A 22,631-nucleotide genomic window follows, 5' to 3' on the forward strand; every position below is an offset into this window, starting at 1 on the left:
CAGATCAACAGTTTTTTCTGTGACTTGCTTAATTCCAAGCCTCAGTCTCAGATGCTCTCTTGCTGTTTCAGCACTCTGGCCAGCTCTTATACAGCAGCTTGGTGCAATTTGGTGCAAGAGTTTTTTCTGTGACTTGTTTCACTAAAATCGTCACTGCTTGGCTCCCTTTTGCCATAGATGAATGGTTCATACACCTAAACCTTCCTTGACCAATGCTGTATAGAATAGTGGAAACCCCATCAAAATTAATCCAGTAGTTCAAGAGACTAGCCCAAACAAATAGGCAGACCCCTAAACTGGGGACTTTATTTTATATAGAGAGAGAGATACATAAATATGTCAAACACAAATAATATATAGGCCAATGTACTCCCTATTATAATTATAGATTTATAAGAAGTTACAAGGAGTTGTGTCCAGATAAAAGTATAAAGTCGCAGACCAAGTATTTTCATATGGGGAAAAAAAATCTCATCACTATAAATTATGTCCTCACAGGATTCTCATACAATGTTGAACTTAATTTGCATATACATGAAAAGAAAAAAACATATAATAATGTAATGCAATTTAAAAGAAGTTCAACTGTTTGTGAATCAAGTAGCAATAGATGTTACAATTTCCTTCTCTATTTTGCTATCTTTACAGCAAAATGAAGAAGCACAAAGTAATTAAAAAATGCATGTTTTTCTGAAATCTCCTGACATTTAATAGCATGTTATCTACATTTTATAACTTTTGGTTAGATTTTTATAACTTTATAAGTTTAATTTACGCATTTAAAAATGATTGTGTGTCTTACGTAACAAATTACAGTGTTAAATTAATGTGAAAGCTCCACAGACCAGCTGTTCTTATAAGGAAGATGGCAACAGGTTTGCAGAATCTTTAGTGCTATAAATTCTTCAAATGCTTTACTTCAGAAATATTCTGCATTCCGTCACTGCTGATGCATGGTGAGGTGGCCACAACAGAGAATTGGGAAATATATATCCCAAGACAGTTGTTTATACATTTTGGTATTTATATTACTACAATGTATTGCACATTTCAATTTGCATAGCTAAAGTGGTTTTTATACCTCTTAACCGTTCTGATTTCAATGGGGTCCATTTAGTGCCGGGCAGAGGCTGGGGGTGTCCCAGCAGGTGCCAGAGTGCTGGGCTCACCCCACGTATGACAAAACGTCACACCAGGGATGTGGACTAGTGACCCATGAGGTCACGTCCCTTTTTTGCACTGCTCATATCATCCCAGCTCCGCATTTCTGAATGCTGAGAGGTATGGGTTTTCCACTGTCAGAAAACTAATGTATTGGCTTGTATAATTCCTCAAGCAACTTTTACTAAATACACTGCTCTTTTATTTTTGGAGTCCTTCTGTGCATTTTTGACATCTACATTGTTTAGATTATTCAGCAGAGCTGGTTATTTTTATTGTCCTCAATACAACACAAAGTTGTTCTTTGGATACAATGGTATACAATACAGACCTATAAAAGTATATTTAATTTGTTTCCAATGTCTTCACCACATAATGGTTAGAAATGTCGTTTTTTTAAGATAATTATTTTGAAAGCCCCACGTGTCCTGAAAATTTTCTTGGCCGGAAGAAAATGTATTCCTGGAAAATTGTCACAATGAAAAAACAAGTGACATATTTGTAGCGGCAAATTTATCACGTACATGTGGCAGTCACAGAAACAGACAAATCTCAGGTTCATAACTCCAAATTACTGTGATAATAATTAAATGCAATAAAATTTTGCAGTCAATAGAGGTTTTTAGCATAATCATGGCCAAGGTTATGGGCCTACCCACCATATCCAGGTAATCTCTTTAGGGTAGGTCCCTAACATACTAGGGTTCAAATCCAGAGCACAGGACACCCCCAAACTAGCCCAGCTAAGCCGCTCCAGGGCACTGCCATAGTAAGAAAAGTGCAGTGTAAAAGAGATAGTTAAGAGCAGCCACAACTGCATATAAAGAATGAAAATAAAAAAAGTGAAGTACATGTATAATAAACAAACAGTGAAGGGTTAAACTGTGTTATAAAAGAAAAATGTGTTATAATGCGGTGCCCTGAAACAGATCAACCAAAGCAATCCAGGTGGACCCACACCCCAAAAATGAACCTACCCTAAAGAGGTTACCTGGATATGGTGGGTAGGCCCATAACCTTGGCCATGATTATGCTAAAAACCTCAATTGATTGCAAAATTTTATTGCATTTATATATTATCACAGTAATTCGGAGTTGTGCATCTGAGATTTGTCTGTTTCTGTACCTGCAATTAGTCTCATCAGGTAGCACCTCCCATTATATATATTCAGGGTGTGCAGTCCAGGAATCTTTCCCATATACTCCATTTAATGTGCTTTATTGCACATCTGAGGGATAGGAGACACCCTCAGTCTGGATTAGCACCCCTTCCTTATTGGTTTAAAAGCATGGAGTCTGGTAATGTATATGTACACTAGTATTAGGCACAAGTCCTACAAGTTATATACTGTAGTGCAACTTTGGTTAATTTTTGGGGTGTGGGTCCACCTGGATTGCTTTGGTTGATCTGTTTCAGGGCATCGTATTATAACACATTTTTCTTTTATAACACATTTTAACCCTTCACTGTTTGTTTATTATACATGTACTTCACTTTTTTATTTTCATTCTTTATATGCAGCTGTGGCTGCTCTTAACTATCTCTTTTACACTGCACTTTTCTTACTATGGCGGTGCCCTGGGGCAGCTTAGCTGGGCTAGTTTGGGGGTGTTCTGCACTCTGGATTTGAACCCTAGTATGTTAGGGACCTACTCTAAAGAGGTTACCTGGATATGGTGGGTAGGCCCATAACCTTGGCCATGATTATGCTAAAAACCTCAATTGATTGCAAAATTTTATTACATTTATATATTATCACAGTAATTTGGAGTTGTGCACCTGAGATATGTCTGTTTCTGTGCCTGCAATTAGTCTCATCAGGTAGCACCTCCCATTATATATATTCAGGGTGTGCAGTCCAGGAATCTTTCCTACGTACATGTGGCAGTGTAAAGAGTTAAGTATTATAGAGAAAAAGCCAAGAACAAAAAAAAAAGGCCAATAAACTATCTAACTTTCAAAACGTACTGAGGATGTTTGTACTGAACTGGCTTTTATACTGTAAACTTGTGGCTTAGACAGTAATATACTGCCTTCGTTTAATAGTTTTTAATCTAATTTTATTATCCATTTATCAGGGGAAATGCTGTTTTTTTCAGTAAAACAGCTTACTATATAATAGCATCTGGTGAAAGTTTTCAAGAGGAGCAAGGTGACCTGCGATGGTATATTAGCGACACGTAATCTATTCCTAATGGTGGCTAATTTAATTACAATTTAAACTAACTCAATTTTGGTCAGAAAAGAGCAACTCCATTTGAGAAAGTCCATAATTACTGTATATTCAAATGTAGTTTCATGGCACATGAGGGCCTACGAGCCAGAACAGAGGAGGCAAGCGTAAGGTCAATACAGTAATGGTGTGCACAAGAGCACGCTCATCGGGGATGCAAACAAATATGGCTTGAATGCTTCCCAAAATAAACGTCTTAGCAGAAATATGTTTCGCCTGTACTGGATAGCTAATGTAAAGATGTTTGGTGATGATAGTGACACCATCAGCGCTATCTGATATGCTGTTTCATGTATATACTGACTACTTCAATTGATAGTGTTTAATTTATTAGCAATTTTGTTATATAATGCCATCTATTTGGATTTCTTAGCTGTCCATTAAATTTGGCCTGCAATTAAGAAGTTGCTCACAGGAATTATAAATCATTTCACTACAAATGTATGGGTGTTTGTACTTCATTATACTTTATATGGAAAATGCCACATTGCTGTGTTTTGAGTTAGTCCAATTTTGAAAAAGCATTTCAAGGAGAGTGTGAAAGCAGCACCTATGAGCGCTGCAGTATAGCGAGTGTGTACTACTACATCTGAGTGGCATGTCATCAACCTGACTTATATCCAAATGTAAATGAGCCCCAAAGCACTTAGTAAGATGAAAACACACTGATACTTTTCAGAAAATGAATGTAGCCATAGGGATCATTGTGCCTTATAACCATTGCAAAATTCTTCAGGGAGTCAGGGAGATTGCTACTATTTCAGGGAGTCTCCCTGACAATCAGAGAGAGTTGGCAAGTATGAGTTAGTCTTTATCTTGAGAAATGTTCAACTGAAAATACATAATAAAACAATCTTCACAGCATTATTTTTACACATGCTCAGAGCTCAAAAGGAGTCAAACTCTAAAAAAAAGCCCATAGTGAACAGGTCTCATTTCATTCATTGTGTACTAACAACTTTAATGTCTTATTATGAGGTTTAACAGAAATATAACATTAATATCAGATTAAGGTGTTTATGTATCAAGCAGTGAAAAGCATGGAGAAGTTGCCCATAGCAACCAATCAGTCCCTACCTATTATTTTTATAGACGGTACTTGATAAATGCTACTTCAAAGCTGATTGGGTGCTATGGGCAACTTCTCCACTGGGCCATTTCTCCATGCTTTCCACTGCTTGATACATAAACCCCTCAGTTTAAAACCATTGGGGTAAAAGAAGCAAGGCTGGTGGCTGGAAAATATGTTTTCAGTGAATGAGTAGTAGATGCTGGAAACAAATTTTTAGGACATATATTGTAGATATAAAAAACAACAGCAAATAAACGGAAACATCCTTGGAATAAACACAGGTCAACCCTTTCAATAAGCAAAGAACAGGGAGACTATGTGGGAGAGTTGTTCTTAATCTCTAGTAATCAGTCTCAATTATTATTTTTTTGTCTCTAGTGTATTATTATTTTATTATTTTTACCTATGTTTTAGATCCAGTGCTTTAGGGGCTAATGCTGTTTTGGACACATCTTTTCTGTATGGCCGTTACACACTGCTCACTACCTTATATTAATGCGAGTATCCAGGGCCGTAACTAGGGGTGTGTGAGCAGTGCCACCGCACAGAGCGCAGAGCTCTGTGGGTGGCACCGCCACTCACCCACAGCCCCTGTAATTGGAAAGGCACCCTGCAGCCAGAATCTCTGCAGCAGTGCCGCCTGAAGTGTAATTAGGATGCTTTACACGTGCACACTGCTGCCATTACAGTTCCCAGGCATTGCTGTAAGTTCTGGCGTTTGTGGCCCCACCCCCTTCTGTGTGTTTGTGTTGTGTTGCAGTACTATGGGTGGCCCCAAACTTGCCATACTCACTGCCTCATCCCCTCTTTAATACAGTAATAACTGCCAAAGGCCTTTTAAATAGCTCCCACTCATCCAGAGTGGAGCTGGAAGCGAGTCATGTGACAGACATACAGTCAGGTGCATAAATATTGGGCCATTGACAGAATTTTCATATTTTGGCCTCTATTCACCACCACGATGGCTTTGAAATGAAACAAACAAAATGTGCTTTAACTGCAGCCTTTCAGATTTAAGTTGAGGGTAATTACATCCAAATCAGGTGAACGGTGTAGGAATTACAAAGGTTTCTATATGTCCCTAAAACTTTTTACTCCTGTATGTGAGTGGAATCATTGTATGTCTGCTGTGAACACTCATTCAGTAACAGCTTCTTGGTGGGATGTATCATGTATCAAATGCATTCCACCCATTATTACTGGCATAGCTGCGTTTATTAACACCGTATGCATGAATAATTGTAAACAATTATATACAGGACAGCTCTACCGATAAGAGCTGTCCCTTGCATTGTGAGGACTTCTGGGTTTATGACCCGGAAGCAGTAGCATCACTAGGGTATTTGGCGCACCACCCAACTGTGTGCGTGTGCCAAAAAAATGACCGTGGCCACATGATACAAGGGGCGTGATCACTAAAAAATGGAGGTGTGTCAACACGAAACACCACCATTTCTTCTCAATCTGGGAACATTCCTTTCCATTCCATATGCACCTTAAAGCCCCCAGTAGTGCCCTTTATGCAGTGCTCCCTGTAGTAGTACCCCTTATGCAGTGCCCCCACATGTAGTGCCCTTTATGCAGTGCCCCCAATAGCAGTGCCCATTATTCAATGCCCCCTGTAGTAGTGCCCCTTATGATGTGCCCCCTATAGTAGTACCCATTATGCAATGTCCTCAGTAGCAGTGCCCCTTACGCAATGCCCACTGTAGTAGTGCCCCTTACGCAATGCCCCCTGTAGTGCCCCTTATGCAGTGCCTCCAGTAGTGCCCTTTATGCAGTGCCCCAATAGTTCCCCTTATGCAGTGCCCCAGTAGTACCCCTTATGCAGTACCCCCAGGAGTGCCCATTATGTAGTGGCCTCAGTAGTGCCCCTTATACAGTGCCCCCCGTAGGGCCCCTTACACATAAAACACACAAAATTATACTTGCCTGAATACCCACTTCTGCGCTCGCCGCCGTCAACTCCTTCTGTCCCGCTGGGCACTATGGGAGAGACATAATGACGTCTCCCTTCACCCACTGCGGGAGCCGGAAGGTGGAGCTGATGAGTAAGCTCCAGCCTAGTGCTGGCCCTGGGTGCAGCAGCCAATAAGAATCTGTCTGAATCTTATTGGCTGCTAAAACAAACACACCACCGCCGGGTGGTCAGTGAATGTACTACCCGGCAGCAGTGCTATTGTTTTGTGCCACTGTCAAACCGCCGTCCAGGTTAGTGTGGAGTTACACACCTCCCCCACCCTCTCCCCGACATCGTCCAGGGCATGTGCCCCGCTCGACCCCCCCGAGTTACGCCACTGCCCGGGAGTCCTATTGCACATGCCCAGCTGTCAAATTGCGCAAACAAAGGGAGGGATAGAGCGGGCTCTTTCAGATAGGCTTGCCTATTGGGTACAAGCCCTGGAAAGTTTGCTTTCCGGTGCTTGATACATATGGGAATTGCAGCAAACCTCATAAAATTACAGTTTTTGGAGGTTTGACCGCATTTTAATGGGCGCTAATATCTATTATTATTATATCTTACACTACATGAATTATACTTTGTTGATCAACCGGACTTGTTATTTACAGTAAAACATTTAGTCTACAAAAAGTATTTATACCAGGCTTATTGCTGCGAGATTTTGCTTTATTCCAAAATCAAATATTTGGAAACCCCTTCTGGAAATCCTGTGTTTGCCCCTAGTTTAGTGTCATCACGTAGCTCAAAACAACTAAACAGAACCAGTTATTTTGCTCTTAATTCATGGACAGCTAAAATAAAGAACAACAATACTAATAAAAATGGCTGCTTGTATCAAGGTTAGCTTGAAGGCAGAGGAGAGAGAGCGTTTGTCCAGGGCCTTCTTTTCTTAGTTTTGACTTGAATTGTGTGAGCCAATAAGCATATTTTGTACAAGATCTATCCTCATTACACCAAATTCTAATAAACTGTTAAGCATTAAAAAAACAGACAATAATGGCTGCTGTGTTTGCTTCACCATCCCACTTGTGACTATCCGATCTGAGGCCAGACCTACTGCTAACCTGCCTGAAATGGCTGTGAAAATGTCTGCAGAACTTGGCCCCTAACAAACCAGATAGAAGGGCTTCAGAATCTAGTATCAAAGAGGGTTATATTATTAATAATCAATATTTATGATGTTGTTGGGTTTTTTTCAGAAAAGGCTATTGACATTATTAGTTCCTGAAGAGAGTCTGTATCAGGTTAACACAGAAGTTTATAATATTGTCCTTAAGATAACTTAATAAATGATATAATATAAAAACAAAGGGGCCCATTTATCAACGAGTTTTATCATACACAACAAGTTTTATCATACGCAACGAGTTTTAGAACTCATTGCGTATAATAAATGGTGCTCAAACCAACTAGCTCCCTACTGTCATTTTTCAAACATGGGCCCCCAAATATTATAAAATAAAAATGAATATAAAATCTAAATAATATAATACATGATCCCATTGGTTAAACAAACATCAAAGGTAGATGGAGTTGATGGATTGTAATAATACTTCCCTACTCTTGAAAAAGCTTTTCAGGGAGATTGTGAAAGCAACACCTATAAGCGCATCGGTAAAGTGGGCGTGTACAGCTACATCTGAGAGGTGTGTCATAAAACTGACTTACAGTACATCCAAACGTAAATGAGCCCCAAAGCAGTTAGTAAGATCTACTTTTTGAAACACACTGATACTTTTCAGAGCTTTCTCATGTATTGTGTTTTACAAGGGGTTCCATATAAGAGGCCAAGGGAAACCTTATATGAAAATGCATTTAGCCATAGGGATCATAGTGCCTTATAAGCAAGGCAAGGAAATGACACCGATTATAACATTTGAATGTATATATCTCTGATTTCTTCTTTTTTTCCAAGTATATACCAGCTACATAATGGGGGTAAGGTGCAATCAGGGAGATAGCTAGACTTTTCAGGGAGACAGGGAGATTGCAACTATTTTAGGGAGTCACCCTGACAATGAGGGAGAGTTAGCAGGTATGATTTGAATGTAGGCAAAGACATTGTTTTATAGACCATGGGTCTCCTTCAGACGGCAGTCCACTTAGAAATTAGAATGCAATTAACATGTATATTCTACTATAATATGCTGTGTAAAATCTCAAAGGAGAGTCTTTTACATAGAATATTTATATGTTGGTAAAATGGTGACATTTTAATAAATATGCTTTTTGTATACAGTAATAGACGTTCTGTCACATGGATATAAACTCACACTGCATTCATCATTATGACTGGGTTAACATCAGCCAACTATATTATTTACTTGTGTGGATTCTAACTGGAGCTGATAAAATTACGTAATCACGTTATTAGGTTGCCAGGTAAGCTCATTGCCATGTTATTTGACTTAAAATGACCTTGGAAATGTGCACAATAGTGTAATCCAAGAACATCCAGTGTTTACAAATGACAATTGGAATTGATCCAAAGTTGTAAATAATATATTAGTGCAATAAACTACAAGTGCAGCTCCTACTTCAAAGTTGAACTGAGGATAGGTGTGGAAATATTATATGCAGTAGAGTGGTAATTCAATGTAGAATCCTATTTTCAAAACCATTTTAATAGAAGTGGTCCTGTGTACATATTCCAATCAACCAACTGTGCAACATAAAACAGGATACATCCAGGAACGTATCGATAATGGGTATAGGGTGTAAGTTATTAATATCGATCAATGTGCACAATCCAAATTATGAGATTAAAAGGGAGTCTATCCAAAGTGCGCAAAAATTCCTGCTGCCTACTTACAGTTCTGACAACAGAGTGTCACCACACTCCAACAAATACACAATAATAAAAAATATGCCAAACACAAGATAGCGCCGGATTAAACACAAACATACTCATAAAGTGCTTGCTCAAATTTATAGATTAACATATATCATCTGCCTATAGGAACTAGATGGTTCACTGAGCATCCTATATAATAACACTTGTTTTTATGATGTCTCAAATTAACTCACATGTGTATAATGAAAAAATAAACAATGGAGAAGATTCAAATAAATATATGTGTCCTTTATGAAAAATGTCAAATGATACCCGTTGCTTTGGTACACAGAATGTTACTATGCGGTATGTTACTTGTACAAATAAATCTGTAGTTATGCTGGAATGCTCACCATCAGCATTCATGTGAAGACATACCCCGCTCGTCAGCAGGAGTCCATCAACCGGTCACCAAGATGTTTCCAACCATAAAGGTAAGCAGTGGACCTCCGACCTCTGTAGACACTATCTGTGTGGCTGTTAGGGCACTCAAAACCGTAGGAGGCGAGCAGATGCTTCAGCCTCCGTGGATGCACCTGTGGGGTGCGCCGGCTTTGAAGGGCAGAATGGCTGGGAGCGATGTCCAACAATATACCAGCCTTCTGAAGAAACCAGGACATTTGAACCTGGAGAAAAGCATCAAGGAATCTCACACTTAGTGCTTCTCCAATATCCTGTTCACTGCCTGGTTCACTACCTACCCGCTGCCTTGGTAGTAACTTTCCAACTGCTGGACGAACCCTCATCGACATAACCTGAATGTGGACGCGGATCCAGGCTGAATCCACCCTTTATCCAGCACACACGTCTTCTTGGCTGGTATATTGTATATTGGAGGTCGGAGGTCCACTACTTACCTTTATGGTTGGAAACATCTTGGTGACCGGTTGATAGACTCCCGCTGAAATTTTATATGTTGTTATTATTGTTGTTTAAATAAATCTTCTTATATTAATATTGTGTGGTATTTCAAACACTAGCGCTTCAATTTCATTTGTATAGTTGTTGTTCTTAGCAGGATTTGCAGATCCTGTTTATTGAAGCTGCTTGTTTGAAATTATATTGACAGGTTGGAAAGCGCACCTCTTGTTGTTCTACAAAAATGTAGATTTCAACTTATGAAGAAGGTAATTCATGACATATGAAAAATAAACACAATTAAATACCCATCAGAGATTTTTTCTGTATGATAATAATAATATCTAAATAATAAAGTCCAGATATAAAGTCTAGTATAGATTTAGGCAGTATAGCGTACCCCACTCACTATATAGTAGGTGGTGTATATACACATAAAGGTTTCTTTTTCAACCCAATGTTCACCCCTTAAATGTGCAGAGACAAGTAGTATGTGTGTGTACCCAAACTCACATCACAGTCCGTTCTCACGTGCATATAACGGCATCTTTCTCCAGATGCATATTACTCCACACTCTCTTTAGATCCTTGTTCCCTCATAAAAGTTAAATATCATAAAAGATAGAGGGGAACGGATATAACAACTTTATTTAAGTAACAAAGTTTTAAAATATGGAAGATTCCACAGTCATCACACTGGAGCAAGATGGACAATACTAAAAAAAACTAGGGGTGTGCACCGGCCACTTTTCGTGTTTTGTGTTTTGGTTTTGGATCTGGATCTTTCTTCGTGTTTTGGATCTGGATTGGTTTTGCCAAAACCACCCTTCCATGTTTTGGGTTCTGGGTTTTGTGTTTTGGATCTGTATTTTTTTTTAAAAAAGCATAAAAACAGCTAAAATCACAGAATTTGTGGGTTTTTCTGCTCCTATGCTATTATTAACCTCAATAACCTTCATTTCCACTCATTTCCAGTCTATTCTGAACACCTCACACCTAACAATATTGTTTTTATGGCCAAAAGGTTGCACCGAGGTAGCTGGATGACTATGCTAAGCGACACGAGTGGGCGGCACAAACACGTGGCCCATCTAGCACTGACACTGCAGTGGCAGACAGGATGGCAGTTTGAAAAACAAGGCCCCAAACAGTACATACTGCAAAGAAAAAAAAGAGGTGCAAGATGGAATTGTCCTTGGGCCCTCCCACCCACCCTTATGTTGTATAAATAGGACATGCACACTTAACAAACCAATCATTTCAGCGCCAGGGTCTGCCACATGACTGTGGCTGAAATGATTGGTTCGTTTGGGCCCCCACAAAACAAGCTGGCAATTAATGTGTCCCTGCACAAACTGGTTCTACGGAGGCAAGATGTCGTCCTCATCCTCCTCATCCACCTTGGATAAAACAGGAAAAAGGGATTTAGGTGACCCTGGACTGCTTACGGTCTGAGCCAAAGTTTCTGAACTTGACAGTAACTTTTTATGAACGCGCTGCAGGTGCCGTATAAGGGAGGATGTTCCGAGGTGGTTAACGTCCCTACCCCTACTTATTTCACCTTTACATATGGTACATATGGCAAGACAGTTGTTGTCCGGATTTGGATAGAAATATTGCCAGACCAAAGAGGTGGAATGTTTGGTCTTCTGCCCAGGCATGACCGTGATGGGCTTTTTCATCCCACGGACAACAACTGTCTCCCCCGGAGCCTGATTTAAACAAACCACATCACCATCAGAATCCTCCTCGCCAACTTCCTTCTCAGCGCCAGCTACACCAGTATCCTCATCCTGTTGTACTTCAACAGTGACATCTTCAATTTGCATATCAGCAAGTGGACTGTGGGTGCTCCTTTCAGCACTTGCAGGGGGCGTGCAAATGGTGGAAAGAGCCACCTCTTCCCGTCCAGTGCTGGGAAGGTCAGGCATCGCAACCGCCACCACACTTGGACTCTCCTTGGGGATTTGTGATATATTCTTAGAACGCACAGTTCTTCGCTGTGCTTTTGCCAGCTTAACTCGTTTGATTTTTTTAGCGGGAGGAGGGCTTCCATCGTCATGTGAAGCTGAACCACTAGTCATGAACATAGGGAAAGACCTTAGCCGTTCCTTGCCACTCCGTGTCGTAAATGGCTTATTGGCAAGTTTACTTTTCTCTTCAGATGATTTAAATGTTTTTTTCAAGGTCATTTTCCTGAACTTTGTCATTTGGCTCTCTACTAAGACATTGGGCATCGGCCTTGGCAGACGACGTTGATGGCATGTTATCGTCTATGTCATGACTAGTGGCAGCAGCTTCAGCACTAGGAGGAAGTGGTTCTTGATCTTTCCCTATTTTATTTTTATCGGAGAAAGTTTAGTTCTCCATTTATGTTATATTGATATATACGTGCGGCTAAGGCGCACACAAATACAGAAAATATTTTTTTATTTTTGTTGGAGACTAGTGCACTTTGTGGGTTACACCACCCTTTAAGAAATGAGCCAGCCGGCCCTTTACTTATGGGACACAGGCGCACGCTTGGCACTACTTTGTTGATGCACGTGCGGCTACTGCGCACACAATTCACAAACACAGAAAATATTTTTTTATTTGGTTTGGACTGGAGTGTACTTTGGGGGTTACAGCACCCTTTAACGGTCAAGCCAGGCGGCCCTTTACTTATGACACAGGCGCACGCTTGGCACTACTTTGTTGATGCACGTGCGGCTACAGCGCACACAATTCACAAACACAAAAAAAAATTTTTTATTTGGTTTGGAGTGTACTTTGGGGGTTACAGCACCCTTTAACGGTCAAGCCAGCCGGCCCTTTACTTATGACACAGGCGCACGCTTGGCACTACTTTGTTGATGCACATGCGGCTACTGCGCACACAATTCACAAACACAGAAAAAATAGGTTTTTTTTAGCACTTGGGGGGAGCACCCCTGATGAACAGAGCACCCCCTAGACAACACTACAGCACCCCTTTAGGACTGGGACACTGCACAGGACTTTGGAGTGGACACAGCCCCTATGGACAACTGACTGCACAACACAGTCCAGCCAGCCCCTATGGACTTTGAAGTAGTGGACACAGCCCCTATTAACAACAGCAGCACAGCACAACACAGCCAGCCCCTATGGACTTTGAAGTAGTGGACACAGCCCCTATGGACAACAGCAGCACAGCGCAGCACAGCACAGCACAACACTACTCTGCACTACACTACACTACACAGCCCAGCCAGCCCTAACTCCCACCCTCCCTCTTCACTGTCCACAGCCGAGTGAGAAAATGGCGCTGACGCGGGTACCTTATATAGGATCCAAAACCCGCGAGACTCGGAAGGCGGGATGATGACGTTTTGCCTCGATTTCAGAATCTGAGTCAGGCGGGAAAACTCGAGCCTGACTCGGATCGGACTCGGATCGGGGGGGCTCGGGGGGGGGTTCGGATTTCAGAAATCCGAACCCGCTCACCCCTAAAAAAAACGTAGTACCGGGATTCTGGACTTCCCCCGACTACTATAAGTAAATGCCCCAGAGTGAATAAGAATCAGACCATACCGTCATACAAGTCCCTCCAGCAACGCGTGTCGATCAGAGTGTTTAGTTCATATAAAATACCATAACATCATATGACATTTTCATGCTGCAGCTGTGCTGTCCGTATCGGTCACAACAGCACTTCCAGTCTGCTCACCGGAAGTGATGAAGTCAATTGCTCCCTTGAGTATCTTGTGGGAGCAATGGACTTCATCACTTCCGGTGACCAGACCGGAAGTGCTGTTGTGATCGATAATGACAGCGTGGCTGCAGCATGAATATGTCATATGATGTTATGGTATTTTATATGAACTGAGCATAGAGCCATACAGGTTGTGGGGTTTTGTCTAATTAGCTATTTAGAGAATGATTGGGGGAGGTATTTAATGCCAGCCCACGAAGTCAGTCCCATGCACCTTGAAAAAGATAATTCACTCTGATCAAAACGCGTTGCTGGAGGGACTTGTGTGACAGTATGGTCTGATTCTTATTCACTCTGGGGCATTTATTTATAGTAGTCTGGGGAAGTCCAGAATCCATGTACTATGTTTTTTTAGTATTGTCCATCTTGCTTCAGTGTGATGACTGTGGAATCTTCCATATTTTAAAACATTGTTACTTACTTAAATAAATTTGTTCTGATACTCCGTTCCCCTCTATCTTTTATGATATTTAACTTTTATGAGGGAACAAGGATCTAAAGAGAGTGTGGTGTAATATGCATCTCCAGAAAGATGCCTTTATATGCACGTGAGAGCATACTGTGATGTGAGTTTGGGTACACACACATACTACTTGTCTCTGCACGGGTGAACATTGGGTTAAAATAGAAACTTCTATGTGTATACACCACCTACTGTATAGTATGTGGGGTACGCTATACTGCCTAAATCTATACTAGACTTTATATCTGGACTTTATTATTTAGATATTATTATCATACAGAAAAAAATCTCTGAAGGGTGTTTTATAGTGTTTATTTTTCATATGTCATGAATTACCTTCTTCATTAGTTGAAATCTACATGGACTGTGCACCAGTAGAAAGTATCAACATATGGACATTCACATCAGTCTGAGTATTTTTGTGTTTAATCCAGCACTATCTTGTGTTTGGCATATTTTTATTATTGGACAATCCAAGTTATGGCTACAGTTTATTAATGGAATACAATTGTTAGCTCTTATTTTGGATATAAGAACACACCATTCATAAGGAGCTTTTTGGATTGTGCACATGGATCGATATGAATCGCTTCCTACCTATTTATGGTATATACCTATGCACCTATTTTACTGTTACATTTAAATCGGACTGCTTTTTTTTCTGGATTATCATCTGTGGCCACAGTGTCCATATATATGTGAGAGACATTGGTTCTACTATACACTATATTTATTTTTCCGGATGACATATACGAAGTGTTACTATATATTGCTGCAAACGGACCACATTTTTTGCAGCCCACTTGGATGATCTGTTATAAAGGTTTTTTGGACTACACATTTAGATTCATGACATATTGTTCTGTACCTGGTGTTGCTTTTCATTAAAATACTCAGTATACAGTTATATTCTAGTCCAATTGCATTTATCTGTTATATCATTATCTGTAGCCACAATGACCACAGTTTCATGCTCACTGTTAGATGGTATTGTCAGCCATTAGCCTGTTTTAATTTTTTCTTGTAATTTTATTTTTATTTTATTTATTTATTATTATATATGTTTTGTCCATTTTATTATTCTGCTTCTGCGGGATCTTATTTTAAAATGTTTTTATGTAACACTCATATGGCAATATTAAAACAATATTCTTTGTGAAACGATTTAGCGCTCCCAGTTCTTTGTATATTTTCTATTCTATCCAGGGACAGCCTTCCCCTTTATTTGGTGAGCAGTTTTTTTGCTCCATATTGAAAATACCTAACACTGAAGCGACCAGTATATTTGTTGTTCATGTTTTAATAGTTAATGTTTATTTTAATAAAAAAACAGGTCAATTATACATATTTCATTAACAAGTACTTTAACATTAATATTCCAAAGTAAGGCTGGATACACACTAATCGATACAGAATATCACTCGTTCCATTGACAAGCGATATATCAGTAAAAGGATCGGTGGGTGTGTACACCCGATATGTCTGTAACAGACGTTGCTCACAGACATATCAGGTCAGCTCTTAAGCACAGCCAATGCCGATATATCTTGCAGATATATCGGCACATCTGCCTGTTTGCACGGGTAACCTGACTACCACCCGTACACTTGCTGCAAGGGACCGCTGACACTGACATCTCAACTGGGCGGTCAAATTTTAAATGCCTACCCAGTTGTGGTATCAGCCCAAACACATTAAATGGCTGATTGGTAAGTGTGTATAGCTTAGTAATAGCACCATATCAACAGCCATGGGGATGGCAATTGAACAAGTTCTGAAAAACTTAGCTTTTCAGAACTTGCATGCAGTGGCTAATGCCATCTTCAAATGGTGGTAGCCTGCTGTTCCCTATAGGGGAAGAACGGATGGAGCGAGATCTTCTGATCTCTGTCATGTCGACTGGAGTTACTGCGATGACCATAACAAGTTTCTAACACAGAGCATCCGAACACAGAAGTAAAGTGTTAGCGTAAGTTGTGAGTTTACTTTTTGCTGATCACAAGGACATGAGCCCCGATAACACGTCACAATGGTATGAGCCCCAATAACACCTCACAATGGTATATGATATGCCCCTGATAAGCAATGTTAATTTTAGGTGGATTTTCAGATTTTTTTTATGAATTGACCACTTAGTGTTACTTGAAATCAAATCAGTTGCATGTACAGATCTATCCAGCTACATCTTTGCCTTAGGTGCGGCTAATCGCGCCACGCATAACGCGAGATGCACTTCCGTGATCAGGTATGTGCACTGTGTACACGACCGCACCTCCATAAGAATGAATGGTGTGATCACAGTGCACACCATAGCATATCGTAGCACATGCAGACGCGGAGTATTGCATGGTGCGATGCGTGCACACATATATGGTGCGATCAGTCACAATGTAATCAGGCGCATATGTATATAGTCTAACAAATGACTTCTCACTTTGATATTGGGTGTAACTAATTTCAGGAAAGAAAGTGATCAAGCTGAGTTTGCAGAGATTCCAGTGACTGGCTGACCACACTCGTGTAAGTGGACAGATGGTTTAGTGATATACAGCTGTCACCCTATCAGATCTCTACACACATGTCCTGTAATATTGACTGAACACTCATGTGTTAGGTAAAAGCTTATATTGTATTTTGTTAATACATTCTGTTGCTGAATTAGCTTTTTTATATATAGTATGAAGTTGTGTTTTGTAAGGTGGCTGATTTGTTATTGTGAATATGTAAGCCTTAATGTTCCAGAAACGCTAAAAATGCAGAGTTGAGTTCCTTGCTTTAGTTACAGAAGAGATAAGGAAACAGACTCTTTGACAATCCATTCTAAGCTTGTTATTATACTCCTTGTGCATATCTGTCACTGTCTTAGAAATAAAAAATCTGCAAAAACCAGATACTGTAATTTACTGTTGTCAAATCAACATGCTGGAGGTAGTAAAAAAGTCCCAGCTGTTTCGATAGTCTAGAACTGTCCTGTCTGATCAGTAATGTGCTATGTCATTTTGAAGTTTGTTCTATCTAAGTACTTAGAGATGTAACTCATGTGGATCCATACACAAATAAAATTATACCATATCTCTGTTAGGAATAAATAAAATTAAGCAAGCAATATTATTATATTAGTATTAGTATTTTTGAATAACACATTATCTTATACATTATAGCGTGAAAAGCAGATTAACTGGATATTTTTGGGGGTGGGGAAGTGGGAGGGGACATGCGTAATCACAGAGGCATAGCCACACCTCCCTTACAAAAAAATATAAAATAAAATAATTGCAGCGCCGAGCTCCACTACAGCCTGGGTATAAAGGCTACTGACAGGTAAGAGGGAGGGGAAGCAGCGGCAGATCCGGGCCCCTCCAACATGTACATGTTATGCCTGATTCAAGATGTGAACACTAATGTATACTTGCACACCATGCTTTGCAGTGCATTTATATTTTGATGTTACATTGTATGATTTTTACTTGACACGCTATCACATTAATGTATAAAATTACTGGTAATTGCAATTTGGTCTAAATAATCAACAGTGGTGCTGGAATTCTGACGGCCAGAAGGATTGGATTAGCACAGAGGGTTGGCCAGTGATACACTGACAGTAACTTCAATGGAGCTCATCCAGCCCACCCCACGAACCACCTCCTCCTCGGTGTTGCAGGTGAAACATGCATGATGTTATCATGTCATGCTTCTGAAAAGCAGAGGAGTTGCTAGAAGACAACATTATAGGTAAGTGTGGGCTGGAGCTAGAGGGATGCAGGGTGGCTAGAGAGACATATACAAGCTGGGGATGGAGAGACACAAGAGGCTGGAGAGACACAGAGGGGGCTGAAGCTGGAGAGATGCATGAGGAGGACAAAGCTGGAGAGAAACAGAGGGGGCTTTGAGGCATATTAAGGGCATGAGAGAGCTCTGGGCCGACATGTTAGGGAATTAGGGTGCTCTGGAACATATTTATGGGCAGGGTTTGAAGCATATCAAGGTGCATGACAGTCACTAAATTAGAGTTGGTAGAAAATAGTTTGAAATCTGATGAATAAAATGGATCTAACTCAACTCATCCCCGTCTATCCTATCTGTGTCTCACCTGTTTGTCTGTCCTTCCCCTTTAGAATGTAAGCTCTTATGAGCAGGGCCCTCTATCCTCTGGTGCTTCTCCCTACTTTACTTTCATCTTCTTCTTACTCCCTACTAGGGCACCTAAAGGTGGGTATACACTATAGCGATATATCTGCAGATCGAGTGATCTGCAGATATATCTGCAGATGATGGTCGTTCATACACACTGAACGACCATCATCTGTATGCTGCAGCGGCCTGGGCCGGCCTGGGGGGTGGGTAGGGAGTCTGGCCTAATCGCTGAACTTGTGACCATGCCCCCTTCGAGAAAATAAAAACAGAAAAAACATTTGGGTTGCGGCATTGCGCACACAGCCCCTCAGCCCGGCGCACTGCCAATGGGGGGCACGATCAGCGTGATCGCTCCCCCCCTTTGGCATAGGAGACTCTCCGGCTGCTGCTTTAGCAGCCTCGGACTGTCTCTCAATGCAGCCCAGCACACAGCAGCATGTGCTGGGCTGCTGTGACCTAAGAGGGATGGGGAGCAGTGCCGGACCCAGGTAATTAGTACATGCATGTGGCTCCACCCCCCTCTCGGAGCCCCTGTGTACAGGGGATCGGCTGATCACCGGTACCCACTGGCCAATGGACAGATATGTCTGCAGACATATATATCGCATTGGCTGTGCTGCACAGCAAATGCGATATGTCTGTGAACGACGTCGTACACACTGGCCGACGGAGGCACAATATAATGGTTGATCAATTGATCGGCCAATATATCGGCCAGTGTGTACCCAGTATAACACTTGGTTGCTTATGCTCTGCTGCTTATGTGGGTGTTATGGTTGCTAATGTAGCAATGTATAATATCCATGTCCTTGTCCTGCATTCTATTGTATTGTACTGTAAATCTTTGGTCACGCAATTGTTTATGTACTTTGTAAAGCACTGAGGAACACTTGTAGAGCCATATAAATTATAATAATAATAATAATAACTGCAGTTTTGTGAAGGTGGTAAAACTAGCTGATTCACATGCATCTTAAGAGGAGTACATCACTGTATATAGGCACAGATACGCTGTTGTTATAAGCAAATTCTTTAAACAAAAATGACATCCAACTTAGTATCAGGCAGACTGCATGCAATATGTACAGGCGAGTCAGAGAAGAATATGCATTTCTAAGTAACAGATAACTAGAAATTGTTAGTGAAAGTTTAATGAATGCTGTGTTTCTAAGAAAAGTGGAATTATTTACACACCACGTGAAGCCAAAATTTGAGTCACTATTAAAGTAGACACACAGCAGGTGAACAGATCAATGCCTACCATCATTGTTATGCCTTCAGCACAATCATAAAGAGAATTGCGATTTCAAGGACACACTATAAATCTCCTTGATAAAATGTCAGCAATAAAAAGCTAGACAATGGATGCATTTGAGTGAGGCATTATATTATTTTTATGTTCCGTTACTTTCATTTGAAACAAACATCAGTTCCACAGACTGACTACACTTATAGTGTTTGCAATAAATATAATGAATTTCCAATTTAGAAGCAATACTACTTTGTATGAATTAAGTTGTGCTAGTTTAGCATTTCTTGCCTGGGTGGAGCGCCAATGATGACCTGAAAGAGAGCTCTACTGTCTTTTGTATACAGAATGAAATGGGGTTTATGTATCAAGCAGGGAAAAGTGTGGAGAAGTGGACCAGTGAAGAAGTGGCCCATAACAACCAATCAGCTCCTACCTATTATTTTATCGACTGTACTTTATAAATGCTACTTCAATGCTGATTGGTTGCTATAGGCCACTTTTTCCCCTTGTCCTCTTCTCCATGCTTTTCAATGCTTGATACATAAAACCCAAAGCCTAAAATTATGTCGTAAAGCAGCTACCTAAAGCATCCTAGTCAGTGACTTACAGGGGCATTCTACTGGACATTTGCTGAATAAAAAATGTATTTATAAAATAATATTTGAAGGACGTTCACTGAAAACACCCATTTTTGCTGGATACCCACAAACATCAAGTATCCCCCAAATGTACCACGGAGGGACTTAAGCTGATACAGGTTTCTATGGAGGCTGCAAAGCTGTCAGCTTTACCTTCGCATCCCTGAGCTTGGCCCCGATAGGATAAAGTTACTCCAGATGGTGTTATCCTATAGTAGCCTATGGGCTACTAATAAGCAATTTTTTATGGGGAAAATATCTATCACATACACATTAAAAATGATCTCTTTAATTAACATTTATTGGGCGGGATGCATATAATGCATCCCGCCACCCTTCACATGCATGCCATCATTAGCAACGCCGGTATGCATCACAGTGGCTAATTTATGCATGCCCCTGCAACGGCGTTCAAACGTACTGGCACGTCTGCATTTCTCCGACCACCCCCAAACTGTACTTCCTGTCAATCACTCTGCGATGGGTCTGCGTAGTCACTGTGTTTGCGCAAGTGCTCTGTGATGCATAAGCATGCGCAGAATGCAACAATCGGCTGATTACATGCGTAATCGCAATAGCAATCCTTGCTGAATCAGGCCCAGTATTCCAAAAATGTAATGCTGGAGAATCAGGACAGGGAATGCGGCAGCAGTGTATGCACAAATAAAGGAGTCATAACCGTGCATCACACTTCCACAGCTACACACCAGACCGGTATAAAGCCATATAGACTGGGAAAAAGTACAGAACCCTGAAATTGGGACCACCCTGCTTAAAGTGGGACAGTTGGAACATGTGCAGATTATTTACTATGCCCCTTATGAGAGTAGAAAAATATACATGCCTTTACCTGCAAGAGAGCATAAATAAATACATGCTCTGTAAAACTTGAGTTAACGTCAGAAATGGCCACGTACTATGGTAGTGTATAGTTTCTGCCACACATTACAGCTCCCCTGCCTTCCCAGCACTCAGAGTGAAGTGTAAGTGCTGATTTCTCCCAGTACTAGTTAAGAAAAGCAATATCTTACCTGCCAAAGATGATATGTTGATTATGACACCTCCTTGACCTCCATTCTTTTTGTTCATGAGTTCTAAGCCAATATAGGTTCCTCTAATAACTGAAATCTGAAACAGAAAGTATTACATGTATTACAGCTATAACAGATTAGTTTTCAGCTATAATACCCTCTACATTTCAGGAAGGCAACATCCACAGACTGAATAAAGAGCACAGCTTATTGAAAACCGTAGTGGCGAACAACTGAACCGCCAAACGCTCATGACTAGAATAATAAACAGAAATACAATGGGATAGATATATTTGGAATGTGGTGCAGTAGAATAAAAAAAAACATACACAATTCTTAAAGATTATAATATAGTCTATTCTTTGTTATATAGCATCATCCTACAGATTTTTAGCTTGCGAGCTGCATCTACTTATCTCAGTTTCTATATGTTAATACCCAGAGATAAATGTAATAGGCTGTGGCTTTGAGACATCGGCGAGTCCCGTGTGAGATTACCTGATGTTTTAAAGTCACAGTCTTTTAAGAGGCAATATCAACCTGGTTTTGCCTACTAAAAGACTGCTACTTTAAAACATCAGGCAGTCTCGCACGGGACAAGCTGATGTCTCTAAGCCACAGCCTATTACATTTACTCTCCAGTGTTCTTTTATTACAGAGTTTATTCCCAATTGTAAAGTGCTGCAGGGTATACTGGTGCTATATAAACAGAGGCGTGTCTATAATGGGTGCAGGGTGTATGGTGCACACGGGCCAACGAGCCAAGTGGGGCTCCTCACGTCATACACTGCACCCAGATCAGACTCTTCCAGGCTACTGTCCAGCGGGAGACACTACTGGAAAGACAGCACCACTGAGAGCCAGGTAACCTGAGGGAGGAGGCGAAGAATACAACTGCACATGGTCCCCCCTCTTTGTTAAACAGGTCCTGTTTGTAAATAAATGTTAACAATAGTAATGATTTAGGAACTGTTCATAATGTACTTCCGTAAAGATCAATATGCCAAATGCAACCAGCCACTTTTATATTTTATGATAGCTGAACAAAAATCAAATGCAATATTGCCAGTAAATGGCCTTTGAATGAGCGTACAATATACAGTCAGGTGCATAAATTTTGGGACATTGACAGAATTTTCATATTTTGGCCTCTATTCACCACCACAATGGCTTTGAAATGAAACAAACAAGATGTTCTTTAACTGCAGACTTTCAGATTTAACTTGAGGGTAATTACATCCAAATCAGGTGAACGG

The 22,631-nt window shown here is 40.6% G+C and overlaps 1 protein-coding gene across 1 annotated transcript in view; it reads right to left on the reverse strand.

The window, feature by feature from the left end:
* HPGD (15-hydroxyprostaglandin dehydrogenase) overlaps window positions 1-22,631 on the reverse strand; it is a 70,918-nt gene that overhangs the window by 15,884 nt on the left and 32,403 nt on the right. The window contains exon 4 of the mRNA XM_088448471.1: window positions 21,376-21,472. Within this exon, the coding sequence (XP_088304597.1) occupies window positions 21,376-21,472 (97 nt within the window). The remainder of the gene's footprint in view (window positions 1-21,375; window positions 21,473-22,631) is intronic.

The sequence above is a fragment of the Taudactylus pleione genome, unplaced genomic scaffold, assembly GCF_031769625.1.
Source record: "Taudactylus pleione unplaced genomic scaffold, aTauple2 ptg000021l, whole genome shotgun sequence".
Lineage (NCBI taxonomy): Eukaryota > Metazoa > Chordata > Amphibia > Anura > Myobatrachidae > Taudactylus > Taudactylus pleione.